Raw genomic sequence first — 21,437 nt, 5'->3', positions numbered from 1 at the left:
ATCCTTCAGACCAAGCATTTTTGAGAGGTAGCTGGTGGATATACTCTGGAGTAGCTTGGGTGCTCCTGGGATTTTCCCTTTTGTTCCAAATACAGGTTTTACTAAAGGTGCTGGAGATGTAACTCACCTGCTCCCTGGTTTGTAACAGAAAAATGTTATTTTGCACATCGCTGGGTAAGAGTCATTTGATGCATTGCTAACCCCGGCCCCAGCATCTTTGCACCAAGCCTCTCCTTGCTGCTCTCGGGGCTCTCTCTGCTCCCCGCCACCCCGCCCCGAAGGCTTGCGAAGGCTGTGTCGCACGAGGCACTGTAACTGACAGCATTTGTTATTGTTCCTCCCTGCCCCTGTCCATTCCCGGCCTTTTCCCAGCAGCTCACCGTGCCCCGCTGGGGGTGCCGGTTACGGTGCCTTGGGCCTCTCTTGACTGGAAGGAGGCACGGGCAGCCTTGGGGAGCCGACCCTCGGCCGCGGGGAGGAGGTACGTTAGAAGTCAGCCCTCCGTCCCGCCGGAAGCGCCTCATCAGTGTTTCGCCTTCGAAGGCGCTGGCTGGTCACACTGGACCGGGGGGCTGGGGGGTTTGGGTGCGCCTTTCCCCTCTGAAAAACTGTCGTGGCGTGCGGAGCTACTTCTTCTACTCCCCTTAGGTTTTACAAAGCAACCGCGGGAGCACCGCGCCGTTACCCCACCTCCGCGCCTCGTCAAGGCCTCCGGGCCCAGGCGCAGCGCCGCCGGCTCCCGCCGCCCCCGCCCCACACGCAGGACGCTGCCGGGGGCCTCCCCGCCGCCCGGGGGCGCTACCGCCGCGCTAGAGCCTCTCCCCCTCCCCCCGCGCTTTCCGTTTCCCCTCGCGCCACTTCCGCTTCCGGCCGCTCGAGGATGGAGGCGCGCGTGGCGCAGTCCGCAGCTCGGCTGGCGCGGCAGGTGCGGGCGGGCCGGGCCGGGCCGGGCCGGGGGAGCGCGGGGCGGCGCGGGGCGGCCGGGACCACCCCGGGGTCGGCCCTGCCCCGCCGGCCCCCCGGCGGGACCGGCTCCGTGCAGGCTGCCTCGGCCGGGGGCAGAGCAGGGCCTGGCGGCGCGTCCCGGAGGGCTCCGGCGGGGAAGGCGCGGAAGGTCTCCGGGGCTTTCTGGGGGGCGCAGGTGGCGGGCGAGCCCCCGGGCTGGCTAGTGTGGCCGGGGGGAGGCTCCCACCTGACGGCTCTGCCTGGAAGCCTCAGCAGAGCCCGAGGCGGGCCTCTGAGCGGCAGCGAGGGCCCCGCTGTGCCTCGGGGGTGCAGGGGAGGCCAGGGCTGGCCTCGGGCGGGCGGGCAGAAAGCGGGCAGGGGCTGGAGCGCCTTCCGCAGCTGCCTCCGTTTCTCTTGGGACAAAAACTAGAGTAGAAGCAGTCTCTCGTTCCTGAGAGCCTGTGTCCTGAGGCCGGGGGTGTGGTTCAGTTCATGGCACTTCTCAGCGAGGCTGAGGGTTCAAGATGAACTTCTGCAAAAAACTTCCCAAAAAAAGGCAACAGGAAGATGTCAAACCCGGTTTGTGTGTTACTGCCCTAGTTCTTTGTTACTTTAGCTGGCTGTGGTTGCCTTGCAAGGATCGCCCTGCTGGCCAGGGGGGGTGATGGGCAGAAGGGTGTCCCGCCCTCGGGAGGGGCCGCACCGGGTCCGGTGGGTCCTGGAGCCCAGAGCAGCCAGGGGAGCGCTTTCAGAGGACCCGTTGGAGGGCAGGTATGCGAATGGCAGTCCTGGCTTTCTCGAACAAGATTATTGCAGCCATAAGGTGCTTAGGGTTGGGGAAAAAGATGGTGACAGCCCTTTCCCTTTTCAGTGACTAAAAAGAATAATCCAACTGTCAGGTTTGTCCTAGCTAATGACTGATACTGACAGTAGAGTGTAGAGGCAGCTTCAGGAAAACTTTGAATCTTACAGGTTAACTTCTCATATATTGCCTCAAGAGCATGTCACTGACAGATTCTGGACATTTGGCTTGTGGTTTTTTCCCTCCCGTACACATTCTTAAGCAACTTTTCAGTATGTTCTGTACTCACAATTCAAACATACAATAAGCACTGCCATAAAATAATAAATCTGACTGTTGAATCTCTGCAACTCCTTTTTGCTTTTGTTTTTGCGTTTCTCCTTTGTGGCTGCTAGGAGAGGAAGGGCATCTCAGGTATTCTGGCAAGGTGGTTCTCCCTTTGCCGTCGCTGCTATCTGGTCTTTAGTCCATAAACAAATTCCAGTCACCCTGAAGCAAAGCAAGAGGGATAGTGTTCAGCTCTTAAACTCCGGGAGGCTGAAGGAGGCCATGTGGAATTACTGAGCCTGAACCTACCCATCACCTCGCTCCCAGCCACTGTGCTCCCTGGTGCCAGCTCCAGCATGCCCTGGAGCCCTTTGTGAGCCGGCTGGCAGGAATCATTAGCTCTTTAGGAAAATAACCCAACAAAGAGCAAAGAGCGTGTCCCGAGTTATTGCACTGAACCGGCTCAGCAAAGGCTTGGTGGAGTAGTAGCAGAGATAAAACTGTGCAGGAGACAAGAAGGAGGGGAAGGAAGAGAGGTTCTATGACCACTTTGCCATGCTTTCCCAGGGCATTTTCTCTCTTTTTTGTTTTTTTTTTTTAAATGTGATGGAGAAAAGCTCTATCACATTAAAGCCCAGAGACAGAAGCTTATACAAGTTTCATGTTAATTCAGTGGGGTCTTTGGAACACATTCTTACGTGCTAAGGGAAAATGTAAGGATGATTTTGGTCCTATTGAAAAAGCTATAGTTTTTTTGTATTCACAGGTGAGGGGAAGATTTCTAGTACTCAGCTGACCAAAGAGCCCTTGGAGATGTCAGCATGGCCTCATGTAATTCCCGCAGCTTCTCATGAGGTGGTCATCAGGTATGACCCTTTACTGACAAGTTGTGATATGTCCAGGGCTGTGCAGGTAGAATAATCTAGGGGGTGAAACTTTATGTTCTGAACAGCAGCTTTTTCCTTCCTTTTCTCAGTTACACGTTTTGTAGATCAGAGGTATGTTGGTGGTGTCTCCCTTCCTCACTTGGATGGTACTGTGAGAGAGGAGTTACAAGGGGTATCTGTAGTTCAATGTGGTAGTTTGTTTTTCAGAAAGAATGTAGAATTCATAATATCCCTTTAATAATCACCTAGCATTCATAGGTGATTTGCTAAGAGAATTAGGTTTATCACAGGTTGCTATGATAAGGGGCAAGATGTGAACATCTAAAAACTAAAGACCTTCTTCCATGCGAGCTCGGCAACATGGTTGTGGGTGTGGGGGTCATAGAATCATAGAATATCGTGAGTTGGAAGGGACCCATAAGGATCGTTGAGTCCAACTCCCAGCTCGTCACAGGACTACCTAAAACTAAACGATACAACCAAGACTGTCGTCCAGACGCTCCTTGAACTCTGACAGGCTTGGTGCCGTGTCCTGGGGAGCCTGTTCCAGTGACTGACCACCCTCTCAGGGAAGAGCCTTTTCCTAATGTCCAATCTGAACTTCCCCTGACGTGGCTTCACTCCATTTCCTCGTGTCCTGCTGGTCACCAGAGAGAGGAGGGTTGTGGCTGGCGTTCCCCTCCTGACTGGCCCATGAACCAGGGTGCCCGTGTTGCCTGTTGCCAGTTTTGGAGCTGTTAGCTGTACTCAGCCGTGCGGCTCTCCCAGCCCAGCTATTGTGATCTTAACCCCATCGATTCTGGAAGTCAGTGTAATCATTGCTGAGTTCAGGCTTTTCTGCTGGGTGGTTTTGAATGAAAAGTTCGTTTCATCATCTGTATTAGCTGTTGATGAGCACAAAAAGGGAGACTTAAATGGCAGCAGCAATATTGGGATAGGCAGCTGGACCACCGTGGTGAAACCTTTTGCTTTCAGTTCACCCTCAAGTAACATAAAGACTGCTGCTGAAACTTTCTGCAGAAGAGGAGCACAAAACGTGATAGGAAGATGTGCCAGTCTGGGCTGACGCGTTGGGCTTGGTCAGATCTGAATTGGGGCCAGCCTGAATGCCTCCTTTCTGCAGGTGTCTGTGCTGTGAATTTACTATTTTGGTGCAGTTATGGGGAAGAAGTAGATGAGACTTACTGAACTGTGCCACTGTTTTAAAGTTTTTTACCTCCTGGCCAAATCCAGGGAAAAGCCGTTTGGGCCAGATGTGTGCCCCAGGGGTCAGTGATTCCTGAGAACCCTTGTTCTGGGTTCCGGCCATGCACATGGATAAACCTCGTTCCTCATCCGCTTTTGTACTCTAACAATATGGAAAGAAGCTCCAGTAAGGTACTGGTCATCTCACCTCCTGCGAGTCTTAACTTGGGTGGCCAGAGGCATTTGTGATTGTGGAGGAAAATCCAAATCGAATTTCTGTTCTGAAAAGTTTGCCAATGGTACTGAAATATCTCAGTGGCTGTAGCTTTGGAGGAATCTTGTAATGCAGGAGGAATAAATGTGAGCTGCTTGTTGGCTTGGATATGTAGCGATTTTAATTTCAAAAGCAGAATGCAGATTTCTGGATCTGGACAATGTTTGTCCTCAATGCAAAACTCTCTAAGGGTCTGACTTGCTAACCTGTCCTGAAGGTGGTGACTTGCTGGGTGGAGACAGATAATGTGATATTAAGAATAGAACATATCTTTGTGCTTTTCTTAAAGCACATTCTAGAGTGGGGGGCAATGAGTTATGCATGTCACAGTCAGTTTGTAGCAATAATGCTTACTTAAACTTACAGTGAAACAACTGTAAAATAATGCAATGAAATCTCTTTTGCGCTATTTTAAACTCGAAGTTCAGCCTGAAAATTTTTCAAATGGGTCTGTAAGTTACAGAATCATAGAATAGTTTGGGTTGTAAGGGACCTTTAAAGGTCATCTAGTCCAACCCTCCTGCCATGGGCAGGGACGTCTTCTGCTAGATCAGGTTGCTCATTGTTACAAGAAATGCTACCAGGTCAGGCCAGTAAGAAAAGTCGAAAATAAATATGTTTTCTGTTGGTTATATGGTGGTATATGTATGTGAGAGAAAAACAGTCTGATTTTGGGGGGGTCTGCCTTGGGTTAAAAAAAGAATAGGCTGCAAAAGGAAAAGCTGCGATGGACTATTTGAAGTGAGTTATTTTTGAGATACATCTGTGCTGTTCAATTATTTTAGTTGGCTAAATGCCAAACCAGACATTTTGATAAAGCTTTTTTTTTCTCAAAGTCCTGTTCCTTCACATCTGAACCTGCAGGAAGCATCCTGTTCTGCTGTAGCAGAGGAGACCTTGAGGCTATAAAGTGTGCTGGAAGCTGAAGCACAAATGAAGAATGACCTCAAAAGCACTCATTTTGAGCTTGCTCCACAAACAGCCCAATCTTAAGATTGTTTTGGCTCAGCTTAGGTTTTTTGAGCATCTGCAGTTAGTTATAGTGGCATTTATGGGAGCTGTTGTTCAGGTGGACATATAAAACTAGAAGATTTGGTGACCCAATTTTTTCCCTTACTTAAATATTCTGATTGTTTCAAGAGCAACAAAGTAAATGAGCCCTTTTTGTTAAGGTTCGGTGGCCCATTTGACTACAGCAATAGCCTGAACTGCCTCCTGCTGTGGGAATTCTGGTAGAGGAGAGCCTGAAGGAGTGGCTGGCGAGCCAGGGTGGGGAGCACTCCCTGCCTCTTCTAGCTGCCTCTCCATAGCCGCGTTGAGTCGCTTAAATTTTCAATAGCCTCCAGACTGCTGTTTGTGAGCCAGGTTTGTGGCTGATGGGCACAAAGCCTATTATGGGGGAGGACAAGAGATGGACAATAGAGGTGATGTTTCGGATATTTGGTTCCTTTAGGCAATGGGGTGAGGAAAATTACTGCTCCTTGCAGCAGCTTCCAACCATTGGACTAAGACTGCCTGTTGGAGCATTTGCCCGGTGTGCTGGGCTGTGAAGTCTGGAGGGGCACAGGGAAGCACGGGGAAGTTTGTTTATTCGGAGCATAGAGGTCCACCTGAAATTCCTGATTGTTCCTGAATGCCTTATGCCAGTTTTAAGGGAGAAGCCAGCTGGAGGTAGGGAAGGAAAGGTTGTGTGGCGAGGTGGAAGTGAGCGTTCGCTGCAGGAATGGCCCTGCGAGTTCCCCTGTGAAGCAGCATGCTGTGCTTCTTGGCACTTCTGTCTCCAGTTGGCGTTTGAGCTTGCTGGGGTGTGAGTGATTGTGGTTTCATCCTCTGGAAGAGAAACTGGGGCCCGTGAGATGGTGAAACTGGCTGAAGGAGACTTTAGGGAATTTTGAGTCAAAACATTTGACATTTTTATTAGATTAAAAAAGCTGGAGAAAGTGCTTATTTTGGGAATGTGTTTTATTAGCATGACCTGTTGTCTTTCTTGCACTTCTGTCTTGATATTAGTGAGATTATTATCTCACTGACTTTTTCTAAGAATATTTCAGAATCCCTGTTTTTGACACAAATAGAAACCACCTTTAAACGTTAATTGTTTGGAATTATTCAATTTACATGTCATTGCTGTTACCTTTATGAGGCAAAACTAGAACTGTACCTGAGACCTTGCAACTCCTCACCTTCTGTCCCCCCACTTCAAGAATTACTGTGTGACAATTTAATTTGCGTTTCAGGAAAACGAGATCAAGTTGTTAACTGCAGAAATTGAGCGTCTGAAGAACTCTGGATGCTTGGGAGTCTCCCCGAGTTTGGAAGGGTTGCGAGAAGAAAACGCAAAACTTAAGTATCGGTTAAATTTCCTTCGAAAGGTAAGGGAATAAAGAATTAATGCTGTAGCATGTGTTTTTGTTCTCATTAAGACAAGCTAAATAAATGATGTCAGTTTGTTACAGCTAGTGATGTGTGACAGCGTGCTCACGCTGCATTCTGACGCCTTAATTGTTGGTGGCACGTCAGATATTTCTTGGTTCCTTAAACAGAAACCTACTTTATGAAAAATGGCAGTAGGTTAGTAAGCCCACACTGTCACATCTTGGCTAGTCACGTAATGGGCAGCCCGGCTGAGGTCTCTACCAGGATCACTGACAAAGGTGTGAGAAGTAAAGCAGCCCTGCATGCAGGGGAAGTGTTTGTGCTGGGAGGTTCAAAGGGAGAAGTAGCTCTTGAATCACATGATTTTTATGTTTTGTATGTTGCTCCTCTGCCTAGGGGTGTCAGCCAAAGCTGTCAGCCATGCTTTGCCAGGCAGCCAAGGGAAAAAGTGGGATGTAACGACTCCTCAGATGTTGTGAATTTAGCCTTCTGGATTTTGTTTTTTCAGAGCCTTCAAGAGGAAAGAAGTAAAACAGCAAAAAGCATGATTAATATCAACAGTTGTCTTCAGGAGATTTTTGGAGCTGCTATTCAGGCTGCCTACCCAGATTTAGAAAACCCTCCACTAGTGGTGACGCCCAGTCAGCAGCCCAAATTTGGGGATTACCAGTGTAACAGCGCCATGGGCATAACGCAGGTAAACCTGAATATCTTACAAAGAGAGGAAAAAATGGGGATGATGTCTGTTGGAAGCTAGGTGATAGACAGCACAATGAGAGTTGCAATATTGGTCCTGTTTCAGCCTTGTTGCAGGCCTCTGGGCTGAGAATTCAGTGAGTATCTAATGGCATTTTAGGGGAAGCATTGGCCTTTACAGAGTAGACCTTTAAACCTCTGTTTGGATGACTGGTTATGAGAGTTACATGTGTGTCACACAGAAAAACTGCTTAGTTCGTGGGATCTAAATCAAATCAGGATTTAAGTGCTGCATTGATGTACTAATGATGTGCAATTAACTACCAATTAGTGAGCTATATGTTTGGAACTAATATCAACAAAACAATAAATCACAATTCTGGACAGTTACAGAATGTTGATAAACACCTACAAATCTCTAAATGCTCTGTAACGCCAGGGAAGTATGATGTCCCCACACACATTTGCTCCGTTATGTGCACACGCCTCCTTCTCACAGGGCAGGTGGGTCACAAACAGGCGCCCCGTCTCTGGGAGCGTGGGTTCCCCGCGTTGCACACTCCTCCTGTTGGTGCGGGTGCTGCAGCTTCCTACCGCCCACTAACGCACACGGCAGTGAGAAGGGGCCCGGGCGCTCCCCTGCGCACCCGAGTGGGGTGCGGGTCCCTGCGTGCTGCATCCTGAACTGCCCTCCGCGAGCTCCGGCGCGGGCCACTCGCGGCACCTGATGGCACGGGTCACTGTCGGGCCTGCGCAGAGGCTGCTGCTCAGGCACCGTCCTTTGTGCTGCTCTAGCTGACTCTTCTGTTTCAAAAGTGTCTTGTTAATTACCTGGTTACAGCTGAATTTGGCTGATTGGTGTTGTGTTCCTTTAAGCATTTTCAGTTTTGTGACAAATGCTCTTTCAGACGGATTTGAGTGTGCTATTCCACACACCTTTTGTGCTCATGTTCCTGTCCTATTGGCTGTTGTTATCCAAGCATTTGCTGAGGGGAGGCTGTGTGGGCATCCCCACATTTATGGTTGGTGGCATCTATATTTTCTTATAACTGAGCAAAAGGCAGGAAACATGGGGGGTTTTTATGATGTTCTGATCTTGGAGGTTTTCAGGCAACTGTAAGAATGGTTCCACTTTACAGAACACCTGTTAAATGTGTGGAAAGGAGGGAATGGGTTTTTTTTAACCTGGCTAGTATCAACAGTTACTTTGAAAATTATGGCATTGCTGCTTTCTGGAAGATATTAGGCCAAAGATGACCCACACAGAATAAGAGACACTTCAGGAATTGCTCAGTGGGCAGGGACTGTGCTGAAGTAAAACCAGGAGGTGGGGGAGAAAGAAGGTAGTGCATTCTAGCGTAGGTGCTAAAGTGCCCAAACTTTCAATGCATTGATGCCTTTGAGTAAATAGATAGACTCTTTGTAATTACAAATCTTTTTATTTTGCAATCTCAACAGAAGCAACATTTTTTTTTTAAGTGTTCTGTTCTCTATTCTCCTTTATTAATCTCCTAGACTGGTAATCTTGACATCGAACTCGCAGCAACATGCATGGAATTCTACTCTCCCAGGTTGTCTTCTGCAGCCTCTATGTCTGTTTTCCTGCCACAATGAGTTTGACTCCCGGGCAGCATCGATACGTGCCAGCCAGCAGGCTCCTGGTCTGAAGTGCCAAGGCGGAAACAGCCCTCACAAATACGTGTCGTCTTCCCTTGGTCTCGTTAGCATATTGTGACTGGAGGAGCACCCTGGGTGACTGCACTGACATGGGCTTTCAGAGCTTTGCCATTTTTTTGACCGCTGCTTTACCCCAATTAAGTCGCGGTTGGGATTCTGGAGCAGTCCTGGCTTCCCAGTGTTGGTGTTGTTTGCATAACTCAGTGTCTGAACAGTCCCCTTCAAGCCAGGGTTTCAGGTTGCAGATTGTCAGCTGTAATGGTGAATAAGGGTTCCTAGTACTGGGCTTGGCTATAGACTTTGTTCCCTGGAAAGGCACGCCGTATGAGCTGGGCCTGAGCTTGGCAATACTCGCACACGCAGCACACTCAGAGTGTATCAGCGCAGCAGAGCCAGGGGATGCAGTGCACTCATTTCCCTCTGAGAGCAGCAGGTTATGTACTTTCCGTCGGCCTAAGTTTTAGGGACTTCACTGTGGTGCACGTCTCCCCGTAGAGCCTTGCTCCCCCAAGGTGTCCCCTGCGCAGTACGTGCCAGGCAGCAACCTCTCCCTGCAATGCGCCGATGTGGAAACAGCCCTCACAAATGCATATTGTTTTCCTGGGAGCTCGTTAGCATATTAATGCCTGGGGTTTGAGCCAGGAGCTCTGCTTGCTCCTTAGAGTAATAGGAGTATGGTGACTGTTTTTGGAATGGTTCAGATACATGCCTGTAATCTGGTGTTACATGCCCGTAATCTGGTTTTGCATTTATTTTTCCTGTAATTTGCACTTTGAGTAGCATTAAAGGCTACAGAGGTTTTCTTTTCTTGCCCATTCTAAGCCTTTACCATGTTGTAAGGGTCCTGTTATGATCAACTGTACAACAGGTTAAACAGGAAGCTGAAACTTAAGTACAAGTCACATTTCGCGGCAGACTGCGGCAAATACAAGCAGTAGTGAGTGCAAATTCCGAATTGACAAAGAGGTATGTGCTCTTTGTGGCCTTGATGGACGGGAGGTGATAGATTATTTTCAAAGACGTCGCAGAAAGAATGGAAAATCACGTGCTCCAAAACAAGTAGTTGTGGTAATTTTACACAGTGTGAATGTAGTGTTTTGCAAGGGATCGGTTGGGCTAGCTCACAGAATCATCCTAAAGGGTGTTTTTCTAAGATTTGCAAAAAGCTATGTGAGAAGATGCTTTGGGAATGGGCAGAGAAATGGCAGCCTAGATGATCTTTGAAGGTCCCTTCCAACCTAAACCATTCTGATTCTACCATTGTATGTGAACTTGCGTCGTGTTATTGGAGTTCCTCACAGTGTGCCATTTATGTCTGGAGGGAAAAGGAGAGCTACTTTACCAGCAGTTTTTCTGATGCTCTTTGAAGAAAATGGGGCAGTGTTAGGATTATCTTTGGTTGCTTGGGTTGTTGGATTTTATTTATTTATTCATTTATTTATTTATCAAGTTTGAGTCTGAGTTAGGACTGAAGGCTGTTTGCTTTGGTTGCTCTTAATCATAGATCAGCAGACTTGCTCTGAAACCACACTCAGCATATACTGTAGGCACAGCTCAAAACTTCAAATATAAATGCTGGCAGAGCTGAGGATACCCGTGAGACTGATGAACAGGATTTTGAAGCAATGTGAAGGACTGTGCCAGCTATGTTGATTTTTAAAGAGTTTGTCCCTTTTACTAGCTTAGAGAAATACAAATTTGCCAAACCACTTAACAGGTTTTGAAAAATGGCCTGGAAGATTTTCTTCTGACATACAGACTACCCTTTAATTGCCCTTAGCAGAAGGGAGTGAACATGTTTGGTCTAATTAGGCTTCTGCTGTGTAGAAAGAGCTGATCTAATCTGTAAAATTTGCTAGAGATGTTTTTCTTTGTGTGTGTCTCTGCATTATGAAGCTAAAGGATCGTGAGGATCTTTCAATGCCGCAGTACCTGTGCTTTCTGTTTCACTCTGTAGAATGTTTTGGAGGATTGAATTTTACTTGATCTTCTTGTTGTCTTTCAGATACTGCTCAAAACCAAGGAACAGAAGGTTAGCCCAAGAGAAATCGCTGAGAAAATATCAAAAAATATTCCTGCCAACGAATGCATTGAGAAGGTTGAAATTGCCGGTCCTGGTAAGATAGTTTCATGGTACACACTTTGTATGTTTAAAGCTGATAGGGCGATTTTATACTGGATGGTGATCACGGAAGCCGAGTTGAGTTTAACTATTTTGTGATTTAAAACTGCAGTTACGGGGTGAACTAGCTTTTTCTTGGTGAGCTTTGTAGCCCTCAGACTTGTGCAGCCGCAGAAAATCCGCCTCTCTATTAGAATTGGCAAGTGCAATCCTGAGCTCTTTAATTAGCAATTTTTCCACTGATCCTTAAGGGACCAGCTTTTCCCCTTCGAATATTGGTGATGCGTATCAGGCCACAGTCATGAAATCAACAGGAAAAATCAATATGCCCTTCTTGCTGTTGCTTGTATGGTGAAGAGACCTTGTCCTCTCAGCACTGAGGTGCTGGAGTAGCAAGGAAGTTATTAATTGCTGCATCTGTTTTGTCCCTGTGACCCAGGAAGAAATACAAGGGCTCATATTCCTTAGGGCTGCAGCATAAACACAAAAATCACATGGCGCAGCCCTTCAGGTGCTTGGGCAGAAGCTCGTTCATTAGCTCTGTGAAGCAGGAGAAGTAAAACAGTGTTTTTCCACAAGCATGGATTATCCCGGGTGTAACTACGTTTTAGGATATTAATTTAAAAAAAGGAGACAAAGCAGGATTTGCTTTTGCGTTCTGCAAACCCTGGCAAGATCATTTATTTTCTCATAAAAGAATGTTTTTATAAATTCACGTTTGAGTGACAGTGTGCAAAAAGGAGTTATTCAGTGGACCAGCTTGCAGAATCTAACTCCTACAGTAAAGGCTATAGTGGTGTAGCGGTGTGAAACAGACTCTTGTAATCTGGGAACAGAAATTGTCTTCTACTGACAACTCTGTTGTCCTGTTGTGAAAAAATTTTTTGTTTTGTCAAGCTAACTTCATATGCTCTTGTCCTTGACGCGAGGAAACAGAAATCGAAGGGGGAAGGAAACAAAAAGTGGTTTGAGGCACTTGTGCAGCCCCAGCACTCACTGCTGGTTTTCTCCTCTAAAGGTTTTATCAATGTCCACTTGAGAAAGGATTTTGTGTCGAAGCAGCTGAGCAGTTTATTGATGAACGGAGTTCAACCACCAGCTGTTGGCAAAAGGAAAAAGGTACCGCAGTAAGCGCATAGGCATTCTGCTCCCATAGAGATGAAACGCGCTGGACTGCAGGTAGCTTTGAAATTCCCCCTGAAGCGATTTGTTGAGCAGATCTCCGTGTCAGCTGGTTGTTACAGCAGAGCAAATGGGATGTGATTTAGGGACTGGGGGCCACGGGGTAGGCCACGTGTACCTGGTGTGGTCTCTGGTGGGTGAGGGACAGGGCTCCCCGGGGACAGCGTGTTGTGCCAAGGTCAGTCTGGGAGTGATCCCTGACCCTCTGCTGGCGGGTGCAGCAGAGCCCCAGGCTGGAAGCCTGCTCTGGTGTCCCCGCTGGGCCTTCTCTGTTGCTGTGTGCTGTTGGCAGCAAGGAGGGTGTGAGGGTCAGCGGAAGCGAGCCTTGTTCCCCCCGCCCGCCCCCCAGCAAAACCCAGATTAAACACACGGGGTGTGGTAATGACTGCTGCCTTTTATTCATTTTTTCCTCTGGTACTGTGTCTAAGGTGGTGGTGGATTTTTCATCCCCTAACATTGCAAAGGAGATGCATGTTGGCCACCTGCGGTCTACTATCATTGGAGAAAGTATGTGCCGACTGTTCGAATTTGCAGGTTACGATGTTTTGAGGTGAGAGTCGACTTTTGGATGGGGTGGGCTTGTTTGACTAAATTTATGCAATACCTATCTCTATGCTTTGGTTTGTATTGGTCTTTTTTTATAAGCACATAACAAATAATCCTTTATGTGTAGTAAGATACTAAGCTGAGCAAGGTAGCAGGGTTAGGAATCAAGATGGGCAGCAGCTTCATTACAGTGAAATTGGGGGGGCTTGCCTGTTTTTGATTTCTGATATTATGTGTGTTTCTTCTTTTAGAATATATATTTTTAAAATGCATGTATTTTAAAGCATACGTTTGAGAAATCATTATTATTGTGCTCTTTGATTGCTTCAAGGTTAAACCATTTAGGAGATTGGGGCACCCAGTTTGGAATGCTCATTGCTCACCTCCAAGACAAATTTCCAGATTATTTAACTGTTTCTCCTCCCATTGGGGATCTCCAAGCTTTTTACAAGGTATTTGTAGCAAATAAGTGTGATATTTATGTCAACATCTGAAAAGCAGATTGAGGAGCTTTACAAATTGCAGCATAGTTTTGGAGAAACAAAAGAATTGAATCATGTTAATAGATCATTGCAACAACCTGCCGCTGGGTAAGAATTGCAGTATCGGGTATTGAGTTGTCTGTATGGGGCATGATTAAAGGACTTTATAAGCATGCTGCCTCTCTATCTTTTGAGATGAGTATGCTTGGAGAACCTGTATGAATGTTAGCTTGTTCCAGGGGAGAAAGAGGTGCTTTTTCATGTAGTGTGTTTTACCATAGGAATCCAAGAGGAGGTTTGACACAGAGGAGGAATTTAAGAAACGTGCCTACCAATGTGTGGTGCTGCTGCAGAGCAAAAACCCAGACTTCATTAAAGCATGGGAACTGATCTGTGACGTGTCGCGGAAAGGTGACTTTGCCAGATTCGGAAACATGTCTCAGCAGGAGAACAGTGTGGCTTTCCTCACCTTTATGTTTGAGTCCATCCTCTAGTTTTCTTTTGAAAATCACTGCCACACTGCTATGAGAAGCTTAAAGAAAAATGCTGATACAACCAAAGTACTTGGTTGTCTGTGGAGGCTTTCAGCTAAATCTTTTGTCTCCCGAGTGCTAGTCTGATGGCTTCACCAAGAGAAGGAAAATGCCTTTAGGGACTTGCTGTGCCCACTGGTAAACATATGCCACTAATTTCCCCTGTGTGCATTTAATGGAAGTATTTTGTTCTGTTTCCCTCCTCAAGAGTTCCAGAAAATCTACAACTGCTTGGACATCACACTCATAGAGAGAGGGGAATCGTTCTACCACGAGATGATGAAAGACATCGTGAAAGAATTTGAAGATAAAGGTGAGGCTGTTGGTCTCAGAGTCAGAAATTCTGCAGCTGTCAGGATGAGCGAGGTAACCTCACCCCTCTTGAGCGAGGCTTAGGACTGATGTTTTTGAAGTTGCATGTTCCCCACCCTTGCTCTTTTTCTCAGCCACATTTCCTGAGTGGATCTTCTGTGGTCTTTCCTCCCAGAGGAGCATTACCAGAATTGATTCTTGTATGTTTCATTCCAGAAAGCTTGAATCTTTCTTGCTGACACCAAAAGCAGTTTGTCTGTGATATTTGTAGGCAATAGCATGAGGTACTACTGGATTTTATTGTATCCTTAGTAGTCACGGATCGATATATGACAAACTTCCCGGTCTTAATGTTGTGCCTTTATGGGAACTTTGTCTCAGAAATCTCTGCGAAGACAGTGGCATTTTTGGATTTTGTTGACTTTGAGACTGGCAAGAAGCCAAATGGACGATAACAAGTCTCTGGTTTTATGTGTTTCCTGTCTGGATTTGGCAGTTGTTGAATCTCACCATCTGAAGTGTTCTGACTAGCCTTATCTCTGAAAGACTTTGATGCCTCGTTGCATCTCCGTAGAGTTTCTGTTGCCTTTAATGCCATACTTTGTGATGCTGTTTTTGTGGCTGTAAAGGTGGATCGGGATGCCAGTGACGGGATTTTTTAAATCCAATTAGGTCTCTTCTGGTAAGGCCAGATCTGTACAGATCCGCTTCCTTGTGCATAGTGTGAGTTCTGGAAGTGCAGTACAGAATGTGACTTGCTTGACGAGGGAGTTCTCATTTAGTTTTTTTCATATTTTGAGCCATTAATTATTTGATAATGTGAGCGCATGGCCTTTCTGGTAGCATGCGGGAAGGCAAGTGTTTCTGCCTGTGCTGGCCCACAAACCTCCCCCTACAATACGACACAGAATGTTTTCCATTGCTTTTTTAGGATTTGTCCAGGTCGATGATGGCCGGAAGATCGTGTTTGTCCCAGGTTTCCCTGTCCCGTTGACAATCATGAAATCGGATGGAGGTTACACATACGACACATCTGACTTAGCTGCTCTTAAACACAGGCTGTGTGAAGAGAAGGCTGATATCCTTATTTATGTTGTCGATAGCGGCCAGGTGAGTATGCCAACCTCTGCTGTCACTGCTGGTACAGATCATCAGAAAGTGTGTTAAATGACAGATGCAACAATAACATAGGTAGAACGCCATAGGGTTTTTAGTGTGGTATATGTACTCTTGTCCTTATCAGTGTAATGGTGAAACTAGTTTGGTGGCTGGTGGTCTCCATGAAGAGCCCCTCTAACTGATTGATTAGGAGAGACCTAGTTACCACTGCAGGTGGGTGAAGCCTAAATCTCAATAGATCTGGAATGAGATTTGTACTGCTTATACTTGGGTCTCTCCTTACCTGAGGAGATGCAAGGTTGTCAGCTCTGTGTCAGAGCAGTGATGGGAATTTGCTGGTTTCTGCTTCTTTAAGCCAGGAAAACTCTTTGAAAGGTTGAACTTTCTGAAGTGGAATTTTCCTGTGGAGCTAGAAACATTTTAAGTCTCATTGTGAAAGCAGCATTGTGAAGGAGATAAAGCTGGGAAAAAAACTGTACCTGGAGGAGTGGGTTGAGAACCAGTTGTTGGTATTTGTTCCTTGCAGTCGGTGCATTTACAAACGGTGTTTGCAGCTGGACAGATGATTGGCTGGTATGATCCCAAAGTAACCAGGGTGGCCCATGCCGCGTTCGGAGTGGTGCTGGGAGAAGACAAGTAAGTCTTTGGATATCGTTTTTCCTCTATATGTGCTCTGAAGAGGTTGTTTGAGTGAATGCAGAAGACTTGCTCTTGTTTGTTGACAAGTATGTTTGTGGCATGCCAAAAAAAAAAGAAGTACCACATCCATACTGTTACTCGTAACTGTGTCATTTCATTGTGTGTCGTGGTCCTTGATCCACATAGTCACTGGTGCTGTGGTCAGGTTCCCTCTTGGGCCTGGCTTCTGCTGCCTGGCATTTGGGGAGGGGCACTGGGAACGGCTGGTGGAAGTGCAGTGGAAGCTGATGTGAATACTGGGAGATGGAAACTGTAAAGGCCATGATTTCCATTGTTGTCTACCTGCCTCATGGTGGATAAATGAACGTTTGGAAAAGAACCTCTCTGTCCTGGTCTTGTAAGCCAGACCCTTGTGCGCCAGAGGTGTTCTTGTGTCTCTGTGAAGGTGTGGCTAAACCAGTGCGCTCTGACGGTCACGTGCCATTGCGGACTGGGTGGTTTTGCTGTAGCTTTGTTACAAAAGTAAAGGTGACTTGCTGGGCAGGGCAGGGGTCAGGCACTGGGTCCTGCCTAATGTCTGGAACTGGGACAGTTCTGACTGTTGGAGCCTTCCTGGTCACCCCTCCCGGCCGCCCCATGGGGGTTCTGAGATTCCCATGTTTTGTGGGAGTGTTTTGCCTCTTACGCACATGGTCATTTTAGCTGTGTGTTTTCAGGAAGAAGTTCAAAACTCGTTCAGGGGATACAGTGCGTCTTATAGATCTGCTGGAAGAAGGGCTGAAACGAGCCATGGACAAGCTGAAAGACAAGGAACGGGACAAGGTAGTTGTGACAAATTGCTTCTCTTTCCTGAGAACTCCCAGATTTGTTCACAGGCTTACGATTTCTGCATTCTGGGTGTGAGCCGAGAATATGGACGCCACCAAACCACCCAGGAGATACCTTGGGTTGTGCACACAATCAGTGTGATTATTTGATAGCAGTTCAGGCAAGGTGCTGTCATGGGGAAAGAAGAGCATCCCTGAGTACATAGCAGTGAGAAAATGTGAGCTGCAGGCAGCACGCTGGCCTCTGGCTGGTGCTGCAGAGCAGGGCCTGGCAGGGTAGCTGGCCTTGCAGGTACCATCAGGTCTCACTGGTGTGATGGCAACAGTGGTGACTCCCCCAGGATACAGCAGGTGGTGGCAGAATATAAACTTGCAGCCTTGGCCTGCTGGGCTAGCGGTGACTTCTGGTGATGGATGGTGCTGTTCCACCAGAGAGGGGTTTTGTGAGTGTTTGGACTGCCCAAAATGCTCTATAAGGGTAGGAGGGCCAAGTGGTTGTTATGTGTATGTGCGGTTTGTAAGAAGCAGGAGCACAGTGTGAGTGTGAAACCTGTATGGCATCATGGGGCACAGAAGTCCTGCAGGACTAGGGGGAGTCAGCCTTTACCGGGGCAGGGCTGCAGTGCCATTTGATTGCAGGAGAAGTGAGGGGCGGATAAGGGGTTATGTGGTGTCTCGAGGTGGAGAAGTGGGTGGGAGCCTTTCACTGAGTACTGCGTGGGTAAAATCCCCTCACAGCCTGGGTTTTCCTCGTGAGCCGTGCTGAGTGGCCAAGGCTGCGTGTTGCGGTTTGTGATGCCAACGTTGCATTCTTCCTCATGACTCTTATCTGTTTCGAAATTGCAACAGGTCCTTACGGCAGAAGAGCTGAAAGCTGCCCAGATGTCAGTTGCTTTTGGATGTATTAAATATGCAGATCTCTCCCACAACAGACTAAACGATTACGTATTCTCCTTTGACAAGATGCTGGATGACCGAGGAAACACAGCTGCATATTTGCTGTATGCCTTCACACGGATCAGGTAGGTTGAGTGTGCTGGGGGTCGCTTGGAGTTGGTTTCTGATGCTCTCTGCTTCTTTATCGCAAACGGAGATGTGAGGAAAGGGGTTACTTAGTGCTGTTAGGGGTAGTTGGTAAGAGAAGCAAGCTACACTGGTAGGCCCCATAGGCAAGATTTTATTTGTCATTGGAAATGGTGTCCTCTGTTATCTGAAACAGGGCTCCTCTGTGCAACATGCATCCCGGGCTTTTAGCTAGCAGGGAGGGAACTGTGGGAGTTTCTGGTAATTCCCTTAGAGGTTTTAGGTGGTTGGAGAGGGGTGAGCCTGTGTGCCAGCAGCTTCTCTCCTCAGGTGTCGCCGTACCCCACACATTTTTTCTGGCACCCTGAGCCCTGGTTTGCTTGCCAGCATCAGCTGTCCCTGCGGACACACATGCCCACAGCACATCCCTCCCTCTTCCTCTGCAGTGCCCTGCTGGATTGCTCCACGGGCAGCGCCTCCCCCTGCGTTCCCAGGGCTGATTGCTCTCTTCTGGCCTGGTAGTTCAGGACTGGGCAAGTGAGGAGATCGGTGGGTGGCCTGCGCTAGCCGTGAGACAGGCCACACGCGTGACCAGCTGCAAGCTGGCCCCGGGGCAGGTTGAGTAGTGAGATCCTCACAAGCAGGCTGTGTTTTGGATCATTTCAGGGCTATTGCTCGCCTGGCCAATATTGACGAGCAGATGCTGCGGAAGGCAGCCAGGGAGGAGGTGCTCATCCTTGACCATGAGAAGGAGTGGAAACTGGGCAAGTGCATCCTGAGGTTCCCTGAGATCTTGCAGAAGATCCTGGAGGACTTGTTACTGCACACGCTCTGTGACTACCTTTATGAGCTGGCCACCACCTTCACAGAGTTCTACGACAACTGCTACTGCGTTGAGAAGGACAGGCAGAGTGGTGAGTGTTAGCCTAGGGGTACTGCGTGTGCCTGTGTCACGGTACAGCAATCTGCAGGGTGGTTCCCTGTGCTGGGAAGGCCGTTGTCACGCTACTTGCTGCTGCAGAACAAGCGTTGTCCATGTGGGAGGACTGAAGGTGGCTGGCACAGCCTGTGTCATCATCTGCCTGGGAAGCAGGAGGGTGGAGTAGAGAGTTGCAAGCAACCAGGCACCTGGAAACACGAGGGCTGGTCAGTCTGCCTGGCTTGGGGAGAACAGGAGGGGGCTCAGTGTGCCGAGCCCCAGGTTGTGGGCGGATGGGGTCTCCCTGGGGAAGGCAGCGTTAGTTGTTCTGAGCAGCTGCTCCAGCTCCTCTGTTGGTGTTTTGCAGGCCAGATCGTGAAGGTGAACATGTGGAGGCTGCTGCTGTGCGAAGCCACTGCCACCATCATGGCCAAAGGATTCGACATCCTGGGGATTAAGCCTGTGCAGAGGATGTAGCTGTTCCCTGTGGGGTGACAATAAAGGGACTAAACAACTGGAGGTGTCTGTGTCTGTTGGGGTGGAGTTGTGATAAGGGAAGAGGCTCTAGGGAAGCGGCACCCCATTAGGAGAGAAAGGAAGGAAGGTAAAAGGCAAGGAGGAAGTAAGGGAAGAAGGAAAGGAGGGGAGAGGAAGGAAGGAAGGTAAGAAAGGGAGAGAACAGGAGCGTGGCTGCAGAAGCTGCAGGTACAGAGGCAGACAAGAGGGGCCGTGGGCACAGCTCAAAGCAATTCTCTGCGCAGGAACCAAACCCCACAGGCCCATGCCCAGGGCTGCTCTGCTTCAGTCTGCAGAGTTTAAGGACTGAGAACTCAGAATGCCCAAGAGCACCTCCAAGAAACCCTCCAACTACACTTGCAGAGCCAACCTTACTCTGATAACTCCCACCATCCTCTTTACCTTATTTGCCAGGTGTGAGCAGATCACCCAGCTTTTGGTGTCATCTCTGGCATCCCTCAGCAAAGCACAGAGCTCTCAAGGGAGCCAAGCAGTCTCATCCCAGCCCAGCAGCGCGAGGCCCTGGTGCTCAGGGTGCTTGTCTCTTGGAAGGTGGTAGTGAGCTGATCCAGGCAACGGTCAGGTACCTGCAAAAGAGATCGAACATCACACTCAAGGATTGAACTTTAATGTAACACACCAGGGAGGTGTGAAACAACACACACTTAGCAGGACGATGGAGTACAGGCTGTGGCGTGTACCACCTACAAGCAAACGCTCACATCCACATCACTGCCCTGTGCAGGTGGCCTGTACCAGTCCTCAAAAAAGGGGTGGCTTCCTGAGAGCCTCTCAGAGGACAGCAGCGTGAGGGTGCCTGCTGTGGGAGCAGCACCAGCAGCTGCCAGCAGCACTGGTGTAGGCAGGCAGGCAGCAGTTTTACCTGGAGCAGCAGGAAGCCCAGGGGAGGAGCAGATCAATTAACTACATTCCCTCAGAGGACGACACAGGGGAAATGCCTTTCCCTGCAGCAGCAATGCTTTGAATCCCTACAGAGCTGGCAAACCTCTTTGCTGGGTGCGTATCTATCTCAAGTAACCACAAGGCCAACTGCAAGGTAGCGGGCCGTGGCTCCTGCCTTTGCTTTGGGATTTGTTGGAAGCTCTGCTGTGCGAGGTAAAGCAGCATAGAAATGCAGCTTTGCTACCATTAGAGAGTTAGAGAGTAGGTGTTGCACTTGATTTAGGTGCTCGCTGGCATATGCGTGTGTGTGTATATATATATATATATATATTTGTGTATATATATATACACACACAAAAGGTATCTATTTAGCTGATGTCCCAGGTTCCTTCCCCTAGAGAGTTGCGGGGAGGGCTCAGCTATGACAGCTAGACAGCGCCTAGCACCTAATGGGCATGGGTCTGGCACTTACACAAGCGCACACCTGTGCAAACATGCGCTCCTGATGGCTGGCTGAGCAATGCCCACAAACAAAACTAGACCTAGCTCTGATGCTACGCTGGCAACATCATGACAGCCGTAGCTGCTGGGGGCTTCACCAACTGCCCAAACCACGTGCTGTGCTACCTGGCCATCCCCTGTGCACACCCCCCCCCATGCTGTGGCCGTGCCCTCCCTCCTCCCTAGGCTGGGCCGGGTGCCGGCAGGAGGCCAGGCCCCTCCGGAGCACCCACCATGGAGTCAGGGAGCAGCAGGGGCCGGCTGCTTCGGGGGGCCAGGGCGCTGAGTGCAGTACCGTGGGGTAGGGCTGGGCAGCGCCTCACCAGCCCGGACCCCGTCCCACCGTACCTGAGGGAATGGCAGTGGCGACCAACCGAGAGGCCCAGTCACAGGTGCAGCCATCGGTGCCGAGGTGGGGCCGAGGCCAAGCCAGGCAGGGTCAGGTTCGGTGGCGGTGACAGCGTCAGCCGCAGTCCGGCGATGGCCAGCAACAGCCACAGTGACCAGGCAGGGCCAAGCGTCAGGGTCCAGGTCCAGAGCAGCGGGTGCGTGTCCAGGTACGGGCATGGCTGAGCCTGCCTGCAGCCTCTCCTCGGGGTCACCAGCAAGGGGGACAGCCCTGCCCAGGTGGTCCCTGGGTGCCGGCACTAAACCCTCCCTGGCCGGGCAGGGGGCACACCAGCAGGGCCCCAGCACCCCTCGGG

At 48.9% G+C, this 21,437-nt stretch overlaps 1 protein-coding gene across 5 annotated transcripts; it reads left to right on the top strand.

Moving 5' to 3' along the window:
* The first annotated feature begins 857 nt into the window (after window positions 1-857).
* RARS1 (arginyl-tRNA synthetase 1) lies at window positions 858-19,328 on the top strand. 5 transcript variants are annotated; one of them, XM_075164109.1, is made up of 17 exons: window positions 858-925; window positions 2,781-2,880; window positions 6,598-6,732; window positions 7,245-7,433; window positions 11,115-11,226; window positions 12,250-12,350; window positions 12,842-12,963; window positions 13,291-13,411; window positions 13,723-13,852; window positions 14,183-14,287; window positions 15,218-15,396; window positions 15,932-16,041; window positions 16,761-16,866; window positions 17,721-17,893; window positions 18,341-18,412; window positions 18,561-18,808; window positions 19,181-19,328. In XM_075164109.1, exons 4-17 carry the CDS (start codon window positions 7,281-7,283, stop codon window positions 19,288-19,290), a joined length of 1,842 nt encoding a protein of 613 aa, XP_075020210.1. In that variant the 5' UTR covers window positions 858-925; window positions 2,781-2,880; window positions 6,598-6,732; window positions 7,245-7,280; the 3' UTR covers window positions 19,291-19,328. The 5 variants fall into 5 exon arrangements, with proteins under 5 accessions (XP_075020210.1, XP_075020212.1, XP_075020208.1 ...); XM_075164111.1 differs by lacking the exon at window positions 18,341-18,412; XM_075164107.1 differs by lacking the exon at window positions 2,781-2,880 and having other exon boundaries at window positions 866-925.
* Window positions 19,329-21,437: the final 2,109 nt, after the last annotated feature.

Source organism: Calonectris borealis, chromosome 15 (assembly GCF_964195595.1).
Source record: "Calonectris borealis chromosome 15, bCalBor7.hap1.2, whole genome shotgun sequence".
Classification (NCBI taxonomy): Eukaryota; Metazoa; Chordata; class Aves; order Procellariiformes; family Procellariidae; genus Calonectris; species Calonectris borealis.
This window is presented reverse-complemented; position numbering and strand designations above follow the sequence as displayed.